The sequence below is a fragment of the Protopterus annectens genome, chromosome 1.part0 (genome assembly GCF_019279795.1).
Source record: "Protopterus annectens isolate FY-2018-M chromosome 1.part0, PAN1.0, whole genome shotgun sequence".
In the NCBI taxonomy this organism is placed as follows: domain Eukaryota; kingdom Metazoa; phylum Chordata; order Ceratodontiformes; family Protopteridae; genus Protopterus; species Protopterus annectens.
The window spans coordinates 1,407,529,589-1,407,546,735 of NC_056725.1; the positions used below are offsets into that span (position 1 = coordinate 1,407,529,589).

The 17,147-nt window shown below is 40.0% G+C and overlaps 1 protein-coding gene across 1 annotated transcript in view; it reads right to left on the minus strand.

The window, feature by feature from the left end:
• LOC122802317 (protein YIF1B-A-like) overlaps positions 1-16,576 on the minus strand; it is a 764,428-nt gene extending 747,852 nt beyond the window's left edge. Inside the window, exon 1 of the mRNA XM_044071990.1 lies at positions 16,416-16,576. Within this exon, the coding sequence (XP_043927925.1) occupies positions 16,416-16,455 (40 nt within the window). The 5' untranslated portion in view covers positions 16,456-16,576. The remainder of the gene's footprint in view (positions 1-16,415) is intronic.
• Between the last annotated feature and the right edge of the window lie 571 nt (positions 16,577-17,147).

Genomic DNA, 17,147 nt, shown 5'->3' on the forward strand with positions numbered 1-17,147 from the left:
CACAAATGACATTTATAAAAAACATTTTATACATATGGTTTCAGTTAAACCAGGCTTTTTATCAGCCTGAAATCTTAATTGCAAAAAGGTCTCCCTTTTTAACACAGATTTCTTGTAATCACCCCCCCCCCCCGCAAATTTTTAGGTACCGTTTCTAATTGTAAACATCACATGTTAAAGGGCATTGTTGCCATCTTATTTCTTATACCATAAAGATGTTCTTTAATTCTACTTCTTAGTTTCCTCTTGGTCATGCCTACATAAAAAGAACATCCTGAGCATATGGCAATACAAATAAGCCCTAAAAAGTCAGTTACAATGCCCTTTCACTTCCAATACATGTTCAGGACTGTGCAAAAATATACTAGGACCCACAAAAATGTAGGTACACACATCACAAAACCCACATGGAAACATCCCATTATTTTTGTTAGTTTTCACACTGCATATCTGAGTATCTGTCTCCAAATATTCTTAAATGTACAAAAAGTTATATCTAGGCATTGCTGAAGTAACTCTTGACACAATTGTTAATGGAAAATTTTAATGACTCCCATTTGATTTTTTTACCTCCAAATTCATGGAAAACAGATAATCCTTATCTTGTTTTAGCAAGCAAGTTAGTGGCTAATTTTTTTGCTTTCATGTAGCAGTCCCCAAACTACTCACTCACCAAGACTGTTGGGAAACTTCCACTACCAAATCTAATCCGTACACTACATGCTCATTGTCTCAAGGGAGATTTTCCACATATGAAAGTGACAAAATTGGCCACGGTTATTTGTTGAAGAGAAAACTGTCAAAACTGTCTTGTTGCAATGAATAAAAATAATGTGTACTTTAATAGCTTGCCTTAAGAGCTTTTTTCAAAGTAAGCACTACATGATTTAGGTCAACGCTGACAGAACATTCTAGGCACTGCAGTTCTAGTTCACTGCACAATTTACAAACCAAATAAACATCTAATAATTAATAGCCAAGTACACATTTACCATTCCACTGGAATTCTAAGATCCTTGAACAAAAATGGACCAATTATCACAAAATCAAATAACCATTTTGGATATTCTCTACACTGTGCTGCTGTAACCAAAACATGGACTTCTCTCCCATCAGACTTCACCCAAATATTACTTTTTTCATACAAAATGAAATAAGCTGGATTTACTCATGCAAATCCATCCATCTAGCCATCCTCAATCCCTTTTCCCATTTTGCATATTACTCACGCAAATAGTTCTACATAAAGCTTTTCCTCTACTCAAGTAACATTTAAATTTTCATCTAATCATCATATAGATAGATGCAGTGGATTACAGTTTAAGCCTTATCCCTACTCATGTATCCTTCTAAACGCTCATACTAACCTCAGCACTCCACTTGACCTTCACCTATTAAAACATAACTAATGAGCTCTATTATATGCATAAAACATAACTAATGAGCTCTAGTATATGCATACCTGAAGAACTAATGATCCCTGATCCCTACACACTGGCTGGGATTCAGAAAGGGGCTCATCACTCATGGTAACTGGCCTGTTACAGTTATGTCAATTACTTCAAAAGTAAGAAAATGCAATTCAAAGACTGCTTTGACCACAAATGAGAAAGGCCTCAATATCTGCTCATTAGTATGTCTTCAAGTCGCACTGTAGCAAACTCTAGTGCTGTCAGACCTGATGGCACTAGTGTTTTCACTAGGTTTGTATGCGCATAGCATATATTTTTTCCCCTCTAGTTGAATTTTAGCCTTAGAATGTTGCTATTGTGTATAACATTGTTCCATTCTTTTTATGAAAAAAAAAGGGGGGGTTACTTAAGCAATAACCCACGCCTGGGTGTGGGTAATGCTGGATTTACCCATGGCTGGTGTGGTTTGGTCACGAGGGCAAAGCCCGAGTGACCAAACAGACAACCGTGGGTAAATCCAGCATTAACCCACACCAAGAAGTGGGTTATTGCTATTATACAAGGACATTAAGAAAAAAAAAAAAACAAAAAAAAAAAAACTTACTTTTCTTAAATAATGTCCTTGTACAATGCTGCCTTCCACCACTGGACGGCTCCGCTTTGCCATTGCTGATGTACTGCACATGCATTTAGAACTTGCGTTCCCACGCTTACCCAGTAAATCAGTGCTCGGAAAAGTACGCAATGGAGAAAAGAAGATCTCTGTAGTGCAGTTTTTCTGTAATTTTTTTTTTTTTTTTTTTTTAATATTGGTTTGTGGCAATTTAGGGGTAGGAGAGCTGCAGTCCCTACTCCACACATACAAGGAAGACAGCTTTAAGAAAATACAAGGGAAATCAGATACGTTTAAAATTACCATACCTGATTTTCCTTCTATTTTCTTCATACTGTCTTTCTCGTATGTGCGGAGACGGGACTACAGCTTTATTTTTTTTTTTTTTTTAATAAAAAAAAAATTAAAACTTGGACAATATACCAACGGAAAAAAGTCTGGGCAACTGGACCTTTTCCTTTGGTATATTGTCGGATTTACAACGGGCACTCTGGCCAATCAGCGCACACGTTTTGGAATAGTAATGGCCAGTCATTGTATAATATGCCTTTTTTACTAAGCTTGCTTTTGTCAGGCTATTTCATGCAAAAAGGGCGTGTTCTGAATTTTTGCTGCGATTGGTTTAGGAGTATTTAAGAAGCTTAATGGCAGTTTTTTCATTGATCTGATGAAGTTCCTTTTTATAAGTCAGTGGAACGAAAGCGCTTATCTCTCTGGTTTATTTCCAACTGCTGTGTTGCTTTTTTATGTACTGCATTTGACTGAAGCAGTTGTAATTAAAGCATTTTGGAGTGTGGAAGCCTTTTTTTGCCTTCATAGTGCTGGGTTGGTGTTTTTCCTGTTTGGTGTATGAGCACATACCACCATCCACCAATCAGCAAACAAGAACCCCTCCACACTCTACTGCAGTCCCAGACACACTTGCCCATTCACACACCCATCAACCCTCCCACACACAGACTCTCAATCCCCTACCTAACTCCCCCCGCCCACCAGTGCGACCACCAAGGCAGGCAAACACCCACATATTCATGCACCTTCATTCAAGCCTCTGCAGACAAGAGCACATATGTCCATACACACTAACACATACAGCACCCCCACATTTGCTGAACTTACTACATGACTGTTTCAATAAAAAGTGAATGAGTACCTCATCTTTTGATGGTGTTCACTTTTTCCATCAACAACGAACTTTTACACTGCATAAATCGGAGATGCTGGCATTTCTGAGGGAAAGCAAGTGGCTAATAAATATTAGGTCACTCCCCTGGTTTGTTACTTAATCATGTAACTCTTGAGACGGTCTTCCACGCTATGGTCCACCACCCCAAAATTGTCAGCAGCAGGCCAGTCTAAGAATTGGTAAGGTTCACCACAGGGGTGGTAGTGAATGTTAAAGGATTTCCTTTGCTGTAAGCCTTTCCGAATCTCAGCTGATGTTTCTCACAACACCAAAATACATATTGCACTGCTATTTAAATGGATTACATAATCAATAACACAGTGAAGTAGCTTAACTGGAACATACTCCAATACCTACTACTAGATGATGCTGTCTCTAAATTTAATAAAACTTTCCTAAACATGCCCAAATCAGAGCAAAAAGAGCTAAAACAAACCCAGCTCCACGGCTGTTCAAGAATACAAGGAGCTAATGAAAGCAAGGGACAAGTTTTGGAAAATATGGACACAAAAAAAAAAAAATATTTGAACCTTTTAACCTGTAACAACTTAAAAACAGGTCAAACTACATCAAAACTGACCAAAAATATGTCTACGCCAAACTACAGAGAAAACACCATTCTAATTCTAAGCTTTTCTGAACTTCAATAAGAAAACTACTGAACCTGGCAAAAATTAATCACTCAGCCAACACTAGCTACCTCCCACCAACAAGAAAGCACAGCCACACAATTTAACTCCCTCTTTATGCAAGCAGTTACATCCTTAACTGCAATAAAATATGAATTTTTACCAAACAATTCCAACCCCACCATCTACAGCAGAAAACTGCCCTTTTGTAAAAGCAAAAAAGAAAATCCCTTTTCATTCACACCAGTCCCCAATCCCCACTATTACAAAAAACTCCATAGGTAAAAACAAACTTTCTTAACCCTCGACAATCTACCTCTGGAATGCCTTACAACTGCTGCAGATGTACTAACATACCTTGTGGCAAACCTAATAAATCACTAAAAAAAATCCTTTGTTATAGGTTCATGGGTTCATAGGTGTGTACTAGGCTAATGGCCCTCGAGCCTTTACAAGCCTAGCCCATAGGATTACCCTGGCATCGTGCCACCCGACCTTAGTTCCCAGAGCCTCTGTCAAATAGAGCCACTGGAGTGAGCACCCGGGGTGAATTTTCTATTTCCCATCCACTCAAAAAAGATTTCTCTTGAAGAGGTTCAGTGAGGAGCTCCACTTGACATGTATGGGAAGTCTATTCCATAGCATGGGTAGTCTGCGGGTTATAAACCTGTCCCTCCAGCTTGTTCTGTTTGGGCTAATGAGGTTGAGGTCTCTGGAGCGTGTAGTGCAGAGGGATTGGGATTTCTTTAGATGTAGCATTTCTAACAGAGCTGGTCAGACATGGCTTTGTAAGTTAAGCAGAGATCACCTCTAAGCAGGCAAAATGAGACAGAGAATAGTTGGAGTTTTTTTGAGTCTGTCCATATAGGTCAAGTGTTTAAGGCCTACGATCCTCTTTGTGAGGTATTTTTGCAGCCTCACCAGTTGTTGTAGGTGTCTAATGAGGTACATGCCAAATCGGGCATTGTACTCTATGATTGGCCTATTGAGGGAAGGGTAGAGGGAGACAATGACCTCTTTCTTCCTGGATGCAAAACCCTTAGTAATGAGATGTGCCACACAGAAGGACTTTCTGACTACAGTAGCAATGTGGTGGTCAAAAGAGAGGTTGTTGCCAACCTATGTTCCCAGATCTCTTATGACGCCTTCTGTGTTCAGTGGACTACCATTGATGTGGTAATTCATGGGAAATGGGTTTTTCCCAAAGGGGATGACAACACATTTTTTGGCATTGAGCTTAAGGCCATGGTTCTGACACCAGTCATTGGTCCCAGTGAGGCCTTTCTGTAGGATGTCAACATCACTTGGGGAGTTAATTATGGCTCCCAACTTGCAATCATCTGCAAACTTTTGTCAGCCAAAGTTCCTTTGTGTTGGCCTGGACGTCAGAGAAGTAGATACCAAACAGGAGAGGACCCAGGACCGAACCCTGTGGGACTCCACTTGTGACTGGTCAACAGTCTGACTTGGAGTAAGCTACTTTCACACTGTGGGTTCTATCTGTGAGCCAATTTGCAACCCACTTAGTGGGGGCTGATGCCTAACTTAGCGAGTTTTTCTATGATTCCTGAGTGTGGAATGGTATCAAAGGCCTTGGCCAGATCAAGGTAGGCTGTATGAACCACCTTGCCTTCATCCACAACTCTAGTGACTGACTCAAAGAAGTCAACCAGGTTGCGCAGGCATGATCTACGCTTCACAAAACCAAACTGTGTGGGATGCAGAGTTTGGAGGTTCCCTATATCTTTGTTTATTAGGTCCATGATGATGCGTTCCATAGCTTTGCATATCAGACTTGTCAGGCTAATGGGGCGATAGCTCCCAGGGTCTGTAATCGCTCCTCCTTTGTGGAGAGGGATGACTGCAGCAGTGCGTCATTCGGTAAGGACAAAGCCTGAGGTGAAGCTATGATTGAACAGGGCACACAGGTGAGGTTCCAGTTCACTCTGTAGTTCATGTAGAACACAGCCAGGGATATTGTCAAGTCCTATAGAAGCTGTATTCTTGGCTTTGGACAGTGCTATTTTAACCTGTGCAGGACTAATATTGGGTGCCTGGCAATCTACTGATATTGTGATCAGTCCTTGGGTGGGGGAGAGAGGGGTAAAACTGGCACTGAATCTGTCAGTCAGTATATAGGCAATATCTGTTGGCTCAGTATAGGAGGTGCCATTGTGCAACAGGTCCAAGCAAATCCGGGTACTGCCGTGGAGATTCTTAACATAACTATAGAAGGACTTGTGGTTGTCTTTACTATCTGCTGCAATTCTGTTTTCATAGCTAGCTTTAGAGGATTTGATGAGGAATCTCAACTTTTTGTTGAGGCTGAAAAGAAATTTTTCCAGTCTTGGGACTTCATCTTATTTCTCATCAGTTTCCTCCTTCTGTTGTAGAGTTTGTTTATGGAAGGGGACCACCAGATTGGCTTCTTTTTCTGGAGAAGAATGTGTTGGTTCTATTGGGTATGGCGAGATCCATGCATTTGTGTACGTGTTCGTACAGGGCATTAGTGTATGATTCTGCGGTCATGCAGCTGTTATCCAATTGCATGGGTGCCGTGAAGTTAGCCACCTCTGTTTTTAGGAGCAGGTTTTCATGCTGGTTACCTTTGCGGGGGAGGGATGAGGATTTCCAAGGTGATTAGTTTGTGGTCGGATCTAACCAGGGAGGAGTTGACTATTGGTGCACAGCAATGGTCACCCATGTTAGTAATGACTAGGTCAAGGATATTGCTACCTCTAGTGGGGGTAAGAATGAGCTGGTCCAGGGCATTGGAATTAATGAATTCCAGGAAACGTTGGGCAAGTGTATTGGTACACGAGTAGTTTTCCCAGTTAATGGAGGGGTAGTTGGAAGTTGCCCAGTATGAGAGTGTTCGGGTGGACCCGAATATTCTCCAGGGTGTTTAGGAAAGTGGAGTGCGAGTTTTGGGTCATGGTTGGGGACCTACAGTATGCTACGACCGGAATCGCTGTCTTACCCAATATTAGCTGCACCTGAAGCATCTCTGATGCATCATGTTGGGCTACCAGTCTGGAGGTATGTGCATCCTTGATGAATATACAAATGCCACCACCTTTAGCACTTCAGTCCAAGTTCTGGGACCGAAAGTTATGGAATGAGTTATAGCCCAATAGCACGGGTGCTATCTGCTGCCTTGAACCAGGTCTCTGTTACAACACAAATGTCGATGTTCTCTATTTTAAGGAGTGCTTCGAGCGAGTGCATTTTGAGATTTAGACTTCTAGCGTTGAGCAGCATGACCCTCCGACTGCATTTGTTTGTAGCCGTTACTGTGGTAATTTCGTCTTTTGAACACCACCTAAAAAAGGCACTACAGGGGTGGCAAGAGTCTTGGCCAGTATCCAGAAGCCCAGGGGTGACAGATGCAGGTCATCTCTGGCAAAGCATCTAGGTCTGTCAATCATGTCATCCCAGGCAGACAGATACTGGCTCCCCTTAGAATGACACCAGAAACTTAGCCAATTGTTGAACTCAATCATTTTCTGCTTGTACCGTGGTATCATTCTGGGTTATGGCAGGAGGCTGCTTAGGGCTAGGGTCATACCCACCTGGGCTACATAATCCGAGAGCTCCTCCATGTCTCTTCTCATGTAGTCCAGGGAGGTACGTCTCAGTCATTCACACCCACATGTACAATGACAGAGTCATATTTGAACCTGTTGAGGGACCCGAGTCTGTGCATTATGTGGCGGATCCTGGCACCTGACAGGCAGCCAACTGTTACTTTCTCCTTATTCATCCTAGTGAGTGGGACATCAGTGTGTCTCACTATCAAGTCACCTATGACTAGTGTGTTGGGCATTCTGTTTTGCCTTAGGGGCTTTAGTTGAGTGGCACACTGTTTAGGAGAGTTAAGTGTCTCATGATTAGTGTTGTGGTGGTACAGTGCGTTTTTGCCTTGGAGGTCTCTGCTACATAAGGGTGGTTCTTCTATAGACCTCTCTAACCAGAGGCCAATCACCATTCTCTTCATCATCATCATCATCATCATCACCATTCCCATTTTTCACTTGAGGACAGAGTGTCTCATCAACATTAGCCAATGTGACTACATCAGCTAGAGACAGTTCTATCTAAAATTCTAGAGAAGTATATCCCCTCTCGACTACTAAATTTTTATCTTGGAACATAATCTCCTCTCTTATACAATCACAGTATTAAAGCATTGTTAAATTTTATAAACACCATTAACCAAAACAGAAACTCACAAACAAATCTAGTCTCTCAGTTTTTCTCGACTTATCAAAACCATTCAATATGGTCAACTCATCAAAAGCTACTACATAAATTATTCGCCCAAGGTCTGGCAGATTCATGTCTCCACTGGTTTCAGAGAAACCTCTCGCATAGGCACCAAGCTGTAAAATGATTACTCTCCCTACCTATCCACACCTTCAGGATTCCCCTAAGGATCCATATTAGGTCCATTCTTGTTCAATCTATTTAATCGATGACCTACAGACTGCTTTCTCACATATCACAATTATACAACACACTGATGACTCTACACTCATTTGTACATGGAAAACCCTATATTTACTTAACAACTAACCCAACAATTGTTCTCCTCCATACAAAACTGGCTTAATAACTCTCACCGTCTCCTTAACCACATGAAAACTAAACTTATGCTGTTCACACCAAAACAATACATCATACAAAAAAATCTCTTCACCATTAACTGCGGAAATACAAAAACCAGAAGAATCAGTTTCTTATGCTAAACTACTTGGAGTCATCGTAAGCAACCAACTAAAATTTGGTCATCGTATTACACAAATAGTAAAAGACAACATACCAAAAAACAGGCAGCCTATATAGTGTAAAACCATTCCTCAGAGATAATGCCAGAGGTAGCACTGCCTCAACCCATCTACTTCCAACCCTGCTATATGCATTCTCCACATTTCTCTATAACCCAGAAACTTAACCAGTGTTATAATAAAATAGCTAAATTTGCCAATAACCTACCAATTAGAATCTACCACTGGCTCTAAACAAAAACTGACTAGAACTCTCTAATACCCTCTCATACTCAAAATTACTGAAAATTCATAAACTACTCCACAAACTGGAACATCCAACTTAAACAGTTCCCCTATGAGACCCTTACGTACAAGAAATAAACTACTAATTAGTAAAAGTCAATCCAACAACACAACTACTGTATTCCAACTGTAGCTAAAAAATGATACTGTTCCTCCCTCTTTGAGATAGCTACAGAAGTTAGAATATTTCAAAACAAGATCTTACATTGTATATATTTATTATATACACATTTTATATATATATATATATATATATATATATATATATATATATATATATATATATATATATATATAGTGATGCTGTGGTAGCGTTGTCGCCTCACAGTAAGACATTGTCCTGTTCGATTCTCTGCTAAAAAGTGTCTTCTGTGTGGAGACATACGTGAATGGGCGTACCTTCATTGAAGGTTGTGCGTCAGGGCTGGCAACTTGGCATATAAAAATCTACTGCCAATCATTAGCGGACCGGAGTTCCGCTGTGGCAGCTCCTGTACATCCCTTGGCTAAAGTCAACCCATCCAAGTTTATATTTATGCAACATAATCCACAAATCTTGCTAAACTGATTATTTACTCCATATCCTGTAATTATCAGCAACCTCCCTGCCATACGTAAATTGTAGAAACACTATAGTCTCTCTCTTCTCTTACTAAACTATTTATAATTAACAGTCTATATCCCACCTATGTAGCTGACCATCCCTGAACTACATTTCTCTCACTGTTTTGAGATTATTCAATTTCATGGACCTGCAACACTCTCAAAACTATAATAAACACATTTTACCTACTGCCAATGATATCATCTATTCAATTTTGATATTCAACTATGAAAAAATATATGTCTAGTGAGTGTATTATATCAGATTTATACTGCACTGCTGATACAAACATAGTAGGAAATGAGTATAAGTATTATAACGTACTGTATCCTTAACTGTAAGGCTCAAATACTCCCTCCTGGGATATACTTTGTATTAGAGATGCAATTAGACATCCATTAAAATGCATACAATAATTTCACTTCAGATCGGTAGTGTAGTGCAGATATAAAACAAAGCCATAAAGGAAACTCCTCCGCAAAGAAATGACAATGCTATCTCTACACTTTCCTAGCATGTTTAACATAACCACTTGTAGTTCAGCACAGGAAAAGAAGCAACCTAATATTCTCTGGGTGCCAATATCCTTTTCCTTCAAATTCAGATTCTTACAATTTCATGAAGTGCAAGACCAGTCTTTTAAACTAAACAAATGGTTTAGTCTATTATATTAGCAGTAAAAAAAAAAACAAAAGAAAAAAAAAAAAAAAAAGTTTTTTTTCGCCAGTGCAACCTAAACATGAACAGTCATACCAAAACCCAAGTGCAAGTTCATAGGTGTGCACTATAGCAATAACCCACGCCTGGGTGTGGGTAATGCTGGATTTACCCACAGTTGGTGTGGTTTGGTCACGAGGTTGAAGCTCGAGTGGCCAAACAAAGCCAACCGTGGGTAAATCCAGCATTACCCACACCCAGAAGTGGGTTATTGCTATTATACAATGACATTATTTAAGAAAATAAATAATTACTTTTCTTAAATAATGGCATTGTATAATGCCTCCTTGCTGCCGTTCCGCAGCTGTCTGGTATTCTGCAGCAGTTCTGATGTACTGCGCATGTGTATGCCTACGCAGTACATCAGTGCTGTGGGCAAAAGCAACGGAGAAAGCAAGATCTCCGTTGCTTTTTACAAACTGTCTCGCTAGGAGTGTTCTCCGTTGCTGTAAAAAAAAAAAAAAAAAAAAAGTTATAGTAATGGGAAAACGTCCAGGCGACCGGACCTTTTTCCATTACTATAACTCTGATTTACAATGTGCACGCTGAGCAGTCAGCTTGCATGTTTTTGAATATTACTGGGGGGGGGGGGGTCGTTGTATAATAGGCTATTAACCACACGGTCCTTTTTAAGGCCTAGCCATGCATACAAAATCTCTGACAAATTCTAGTACCCTTGATAAGTGTAAGTAAGGGGTTGGGAGTTGAAACATTTACAAGCAGGGTCCTGGGAGATGAGCCATCTACAGGTTGCCTATGTCCATTACAGACATATGTGCCAAATCAGGGATGAATTTCCCGTTTCCCATCCAGTTGGCAAAGTTACCCTTGACTCTGGTTACCTGCTTCACGTGGATGGAAAGCCTCTTCCTGAGACGTGGTAGTATCTGAGATACATACCCATGTCTCCAGTAGGACCTGTTCATACCACAGGCAAGGTTTATGTCTTTAGAATGAGTAATTATGATACTGTTTGTTTAGTGGACATGCAGGAGATCTGCCAGGGTGGAGTCTGACCATGCCTTGTATGCTAGGCATAGAAATCCCCTCAACAGCCTAGAGGAGACAGAATATAGAAATAGGGCCTTGAGGCAGTTTGCACAGGACATGTTACTTACCTTGTATTCTTTTAGTAAGGAACCTTTGCGGACATTCGAGTTGTTGGAAGTGCCTGGTTAGGTACATACTAAAGGGCGCAATGTACTCAAATGACAGGTCTGACGAATGCTGAATAAAGTGGAAGAATGACCTCCTTGGACCTAGATGTGATACCTTTGTTTACAAGTTGCAGAACACAGAATGATTTCCTCATTACTCTAGACAAGTGATGGTCAAAGACTATTCAAGTTTACATGCAGTGAACTGATGGGCAAACATGCCATCCACCAATTAAAACAGCACTTTGGGTAGTAGGGATTCAACAAGAAACTTTCCTTTTCTAATATGACTGAATTTACTTTTGTGAATTAAGGATATCATAAAACAGAAGGTGTACGTAACAAATCTGAAAGACCCCCCCCCCCCCATATTATCTTTAAAAGAGCAACATACAGTAGGAGCCACACATTCCTTTCTATAATTTATTTTGTCAGTAACAAAAGTATTTTTTAAACATTTTTTGTTCCGTCATTTCCATTTCAGAACACACTTCACACAACAGTTTAAGTAGCTCATGTTGTAGCATGCAGAAGAATGTGGTTCTATTCCCATTCCAGATAGCTGGATTCATTTTTCAGTACTGACACTGAAGTGCAGCATAAGAGGAGTACTGCACTTCTGGGAGTACTGTCCTTCAGATGAGATGTTTAACTGAGACCCCATCTGCCTGAGCTGGTGGCAGCTCAGGAGGATGCAAAAGATTCCATGGCGCTTATACAAAAGATTAGGGGAAGTTCCTTGGTGTCCTGGCCAAATTTGCCCTAATCAGTACTATCTCAGGACTCCCCTGAAAAGAGGTGACTGACCTTGTGGTACTAACCCAGTCAAAGTTTGCATAAATAAGACATTCACTTGCTCTGAAAACATGGTAGTTTGATTTTATGTGATTACTAAACTCTACCCTTATATTCAGTTTCACATTATATCTATCTGTATTAAATTAGCTTTCTTAGAAGAAAAAGAAGACGAAGACAAAGAATCACCCTTATTCAAGGTCACAAGTTACTTAAAATGCTCAGTTTTAACAAATGCACAGCACTAATTACAGTACATCATGTAAATACCTTCTCTGGATACAATGCAAGTTAAGGCCAGAATGTGCATATGGAAATTAACTTTCTAAAATATTTACTTCTTCCAGATGACTTATTAGTAAACAGACTGTACCAAAGCTCAATTACTGGCATGTATACAACGTGCTGTGTATTCATGCAAACTGGCAAATACTGTAAAACTGAAAATGTTTGCAATATTCACACATACAACATGAAATGTAACACTAGATTCACAGAAAATACAGATCCCAAAAGAACAATGTGTGCATAATGATTTTACCTACATACTCTTATGGCACAACCTTTGCCAAACGCACAGCTGGACCCTAGTGGAAGGCTGTCCCAACACACTAATGCCTGGCACAGGTCACAAACCTTTTAATTCCTGTACAAGCAACACGATGACCTAAATTCTCAATTTCCTATAGACTTACTCCACATGTTGTCATGCATAAATGTACTCTGGCCACTTGACCCTCCAGGTATGCTACAATCCATCCTTCCATTCCCAATCCTCTACAGTGGTGGCAGACGAGTAAAACCATCCTCATTCTTGCATAGCCAAACATCAGTCGCTATTTGAATGGTTCTATGTACTGTACGGATATTTCATATTCTGTTACTATTTGCATTTATGACTCAGAGGTCCTGTTAAGGATTTTTAGCAGGAGACAAGAGTAAAATACAAACTATGCATGTTTACTTAGCTAATCAGATTTCCTAAATAAAGGCTTAAAGGACCACCTTACTGGACAACTTGCAAAAACCCTTCCTAGACTTGTTCCAAAACTTCTACTGTGCTTCTCCATATGGGACTGCCACATATCAAATTACTTTTTCAAAAGGCTGCACTCTGTAAAGTCCACTATGTTCTTTCCCTCAGCAGGAGGTAAAAGAAGCCTCAATGCTGCAAGTTTAAAAGAAAATATTTAAGTCTACTAAAGGTTCCCATTGTGATGTATTTCGCTCTGTTTCTAGGATTCAAAGAACATGCTTAAATAACATACACAAACTTTTATTTGAAGAATACTCCAGTTTTTGTTCCACCAGCCCCACATACTTGACAAATACTGACCAAAGAAATGTATTTAACTTCATTGGGTAGTACACTGCATAAAATTCACAATAAAGACACCCCCCCCCCAATCATAATAGCCTACAAACATTATACTGGATCACCACCCATCAAGAGAAAGAAAAATTAATCCTGCCTACAGACTCCATTGACACAAGATATACTCAAGTTTGGCAATGAATCTTTTCAGTCAGGTCACAGTTATGTGAAGCAGTGGCAAATGAGGGAGGACAATAAGTACGAAAAGCTGACCAAGTGGGCTAAAAACTGACACTGTAGGCTCAGTGTAGACAAATGAAAAGTAGTATGTCTAGGCCATGGCAACCATGTGGTATCCTCAGTGGAAGGGTAAGTGATAACAGAGCAGTAAGAGGATGTGTGTGTGTTTATCACACCTGGACTGGACAACCAGGAGCAAGGTGAAAGGGCAGTGACAGTAGCCAACAGAACACAGGTGAATATCCTCACAGGGATAAATGCTAGAGGAAAAACAGGCAACACAGAGGATTAAGGCTCCGAGCTGTTGGCAAGTTGATTCCTGCTCTCAATGATACACAATTTGACTTCTGCAACCTTCATTTGCCTAATGTGGACTCCAAGGAATTAATTTAACCAGACAGTATACATGGGTCATACTTGTGACTAATGGGCTTTGCAGGTTAAAACACACATATGTTAAAAAAAAATGAAAAAGAAAAAAACAAATATAACATATGTGTATGTATGTATTCATGCTCTATCAAGGCATGGTCAGGCCACACTGAGTGCTGCCTGAAGGTCAGGAGGCCATAAAAGGATAGAGAGAGACACACACAGAGAAATAAAGTCACTAGAAAGAACTGTGGGGTGGAAGGGGAATGATATGACCAACCAGACTAGAGAAATGGGGGGAGCATTATATGGGTACATAAGACAATGCCAAGGCATTATGAAAGAACTGTCCTGAACAGAAAAGACAGAGGGAGTAAAAGGAGGGACAGAAAGTAGCCTGTAATGTCCAACCACTTCCACTCTGATAATCCCTTTTGTGGGTCAGCAACTCACTAACAATATATTTTTGTAGATCCAGGGTGTGTAAAAGGATTCCATGGAGACATTCAAGAGAACATGGAACAGATGGAAAAGGATAAGGTGAGAAATAGGGAGGGAGGGATGAAAGATGTTGAAAGTGGAGACCAGACAGGTATACTGTCCCCTACTGTCAGTGTGAAAATGTATTTTCACCAAAGAGGGAACAAAGCAAAGGAAGGGCAGCAACAGTTCCCATTTTTGCTTGCTGCAGCATTACATATTTTTTTGCAAGCGACTTATTAAAATAAATTGATGTAAGCATGTTACACATCAATTATATTTTACAATACACACAGTGGACATAGTAATAATGTTTCTACAGAACAAAAAAAATCCACCATATAGAATCAACAACTAATCACAACTTCTGAATAGGCTACATTCACAGATGCAAACACAAACAGAAATGGAGGCATGTTCTAATAAACTGATTCATATTACTCAAAAAAGCTACTAGCCAGATTAAAAAAAGTCTCTGACATTATCACTGTCATCTCAAGCACTTAACAATAAATAACTTATGCCAGGATTTACTCACGCCTGCTGTAGATATGGTTACCTGCATGCACTTCATGCCTAATGTCAAACCACAGTAGCTGTGAGTAAATGTCAGCATTAACCACACCCTGGCTATGTAAAATTCCTGTAAAATGCAAGCAAGTTATAATGCATACACAGACGGTACAACACTACACTGAAGAAAGCACTATAACATTTTGTGTTTTACAGTAAATATCTGCACGTTTGCATGAGTAACCATGCCTTATCAAAAGGGATCATGAATATTCATAAGAGTTTACAAGGCAGTCAGGTTATTTCAGATCAGGTGGCAGCACGTTAAAATAAATTTTATCTTGAAAGGGGATGGGCAATAGAAGAATAAGTGGGCAGTGCCAAAAGACAGACAAGGTACGGACAAGAGAAAGTACAGCATTATATTTGTGTATGTCACTACAAAAGTAGCATGTAAGAGAGAAGTAAAGAATGGTCAGGATGAGTGCTGAAGAAACCATGACAAGCTTTTTAAATTAAACACAGCAAAATCAGTAAGTTTCAGAATCAATTCTAAAGAAGTCATACCAGTTTGTCACTCTTCCTGTATGTGAACTCAGTTATTCAGCTCTGAGATTTGCCACATACTGGCAAAATATTTTCTTAAAACACTCGAGGGAGATTCACGTCGCTGCATTAGGGACAAGAGCAGACATGAAAATGCATTTAACCGTGTTAAGATGTGCAAACCTAAACAGCCATTATCTTACAATACATATGCATAGTACTGGATAACCCATTTTCAAGTTTCACAGCAATATGCCGAAAGGATCGGAGGCTATCTGCCCGGGAATTGAACTCAAAGCTTAAAAAAACTAAAGCCCCTCTGTTTCATCTAATAAGAACAGCCCATGCTGCAATAATACTCGGATTGCTACTGTGTGTCTGCCTACCAGACATGTGTATACTACCAGAACTCCCAAGTCAATTTAGATAGAGTTTAGTGCACTAACGCACCACATAGCTCCTGACAAATTGAAGACAAGAAAAAATAATATAAATAAATGTCAAACAGCCCAAGAAATAAAGGCACTAATACAGACCTTCTCTACTTGTCAAACTACATATGTCACCCTTCAATATAAGGGAAGGCAGCGGTCACCAATGACATAAGAAGTCAGCCAACCCTCTCCCCACCCATAAGAAAGCAGTCAAGACCTACGGAACTCTACTTTCTTCCCCTATAAAGAAGAAAAATCCATTTCCTACCACAGTAAGCGTTTCCAGTCTAAACCAGACCAAGAGATGCAAATACTACGTATATAACTTACGCTGTCTAAAACTGCTGCCGGGAGTTGCAGCAGTATCCATTGTCTGCCTTCTTAATCCACACGTCCACTACAAACTCTCTTCAAATATAACACGAGACCAACTGACACCTAATTCCGTCCCCCCAAAATCAGCAACAGCGTACTGTGTCTTTAAGGAACTTGGTAACACCAGCCCCCATGGGCAAACTGATATGACTGATAGATACTCAGCCCTATCGGAATCGGCTACATCAATACCTATGTTCATGAATTTCCAGCAATCAAGAGACGATACGCAAATCAGAAGTTAGTCATCATCGGGCGTTATCATGTTGTAAACGTAAACAGTTGCTGTTTAGATTTTTTTTTGTATATTTTATCTCAGCGGCAGGTATTGTTTATTTCTAGCTCACGGTTTCTCTGTGTAGTAGTTAAAGAAGGAAAACGTGCATGGGAAAACAAGCTGTTTCTTGTGGTGTAGGGTTTGATTCCGTCTTCATCCAAGTAATGTCTGTGTGATTCTGAATAAGTCGTTTAACCAGACAGCGTTTCCGGCTGATTCTGAAAAAAAGACCCATTGAGATCAGTGTTCTACCCCGGCAAACAAATAACCATAAAGTAATAAACACGAAGTGATAATACCAGACTATATAAAGGTGCGTTCGCTGCTTATTGCAGACGAGGCATAAAAAAGTACAGCTGTGAAACAGATGTTCGAATTTCCCCACTGCTGATGTACTCTGTTGGGGTTAT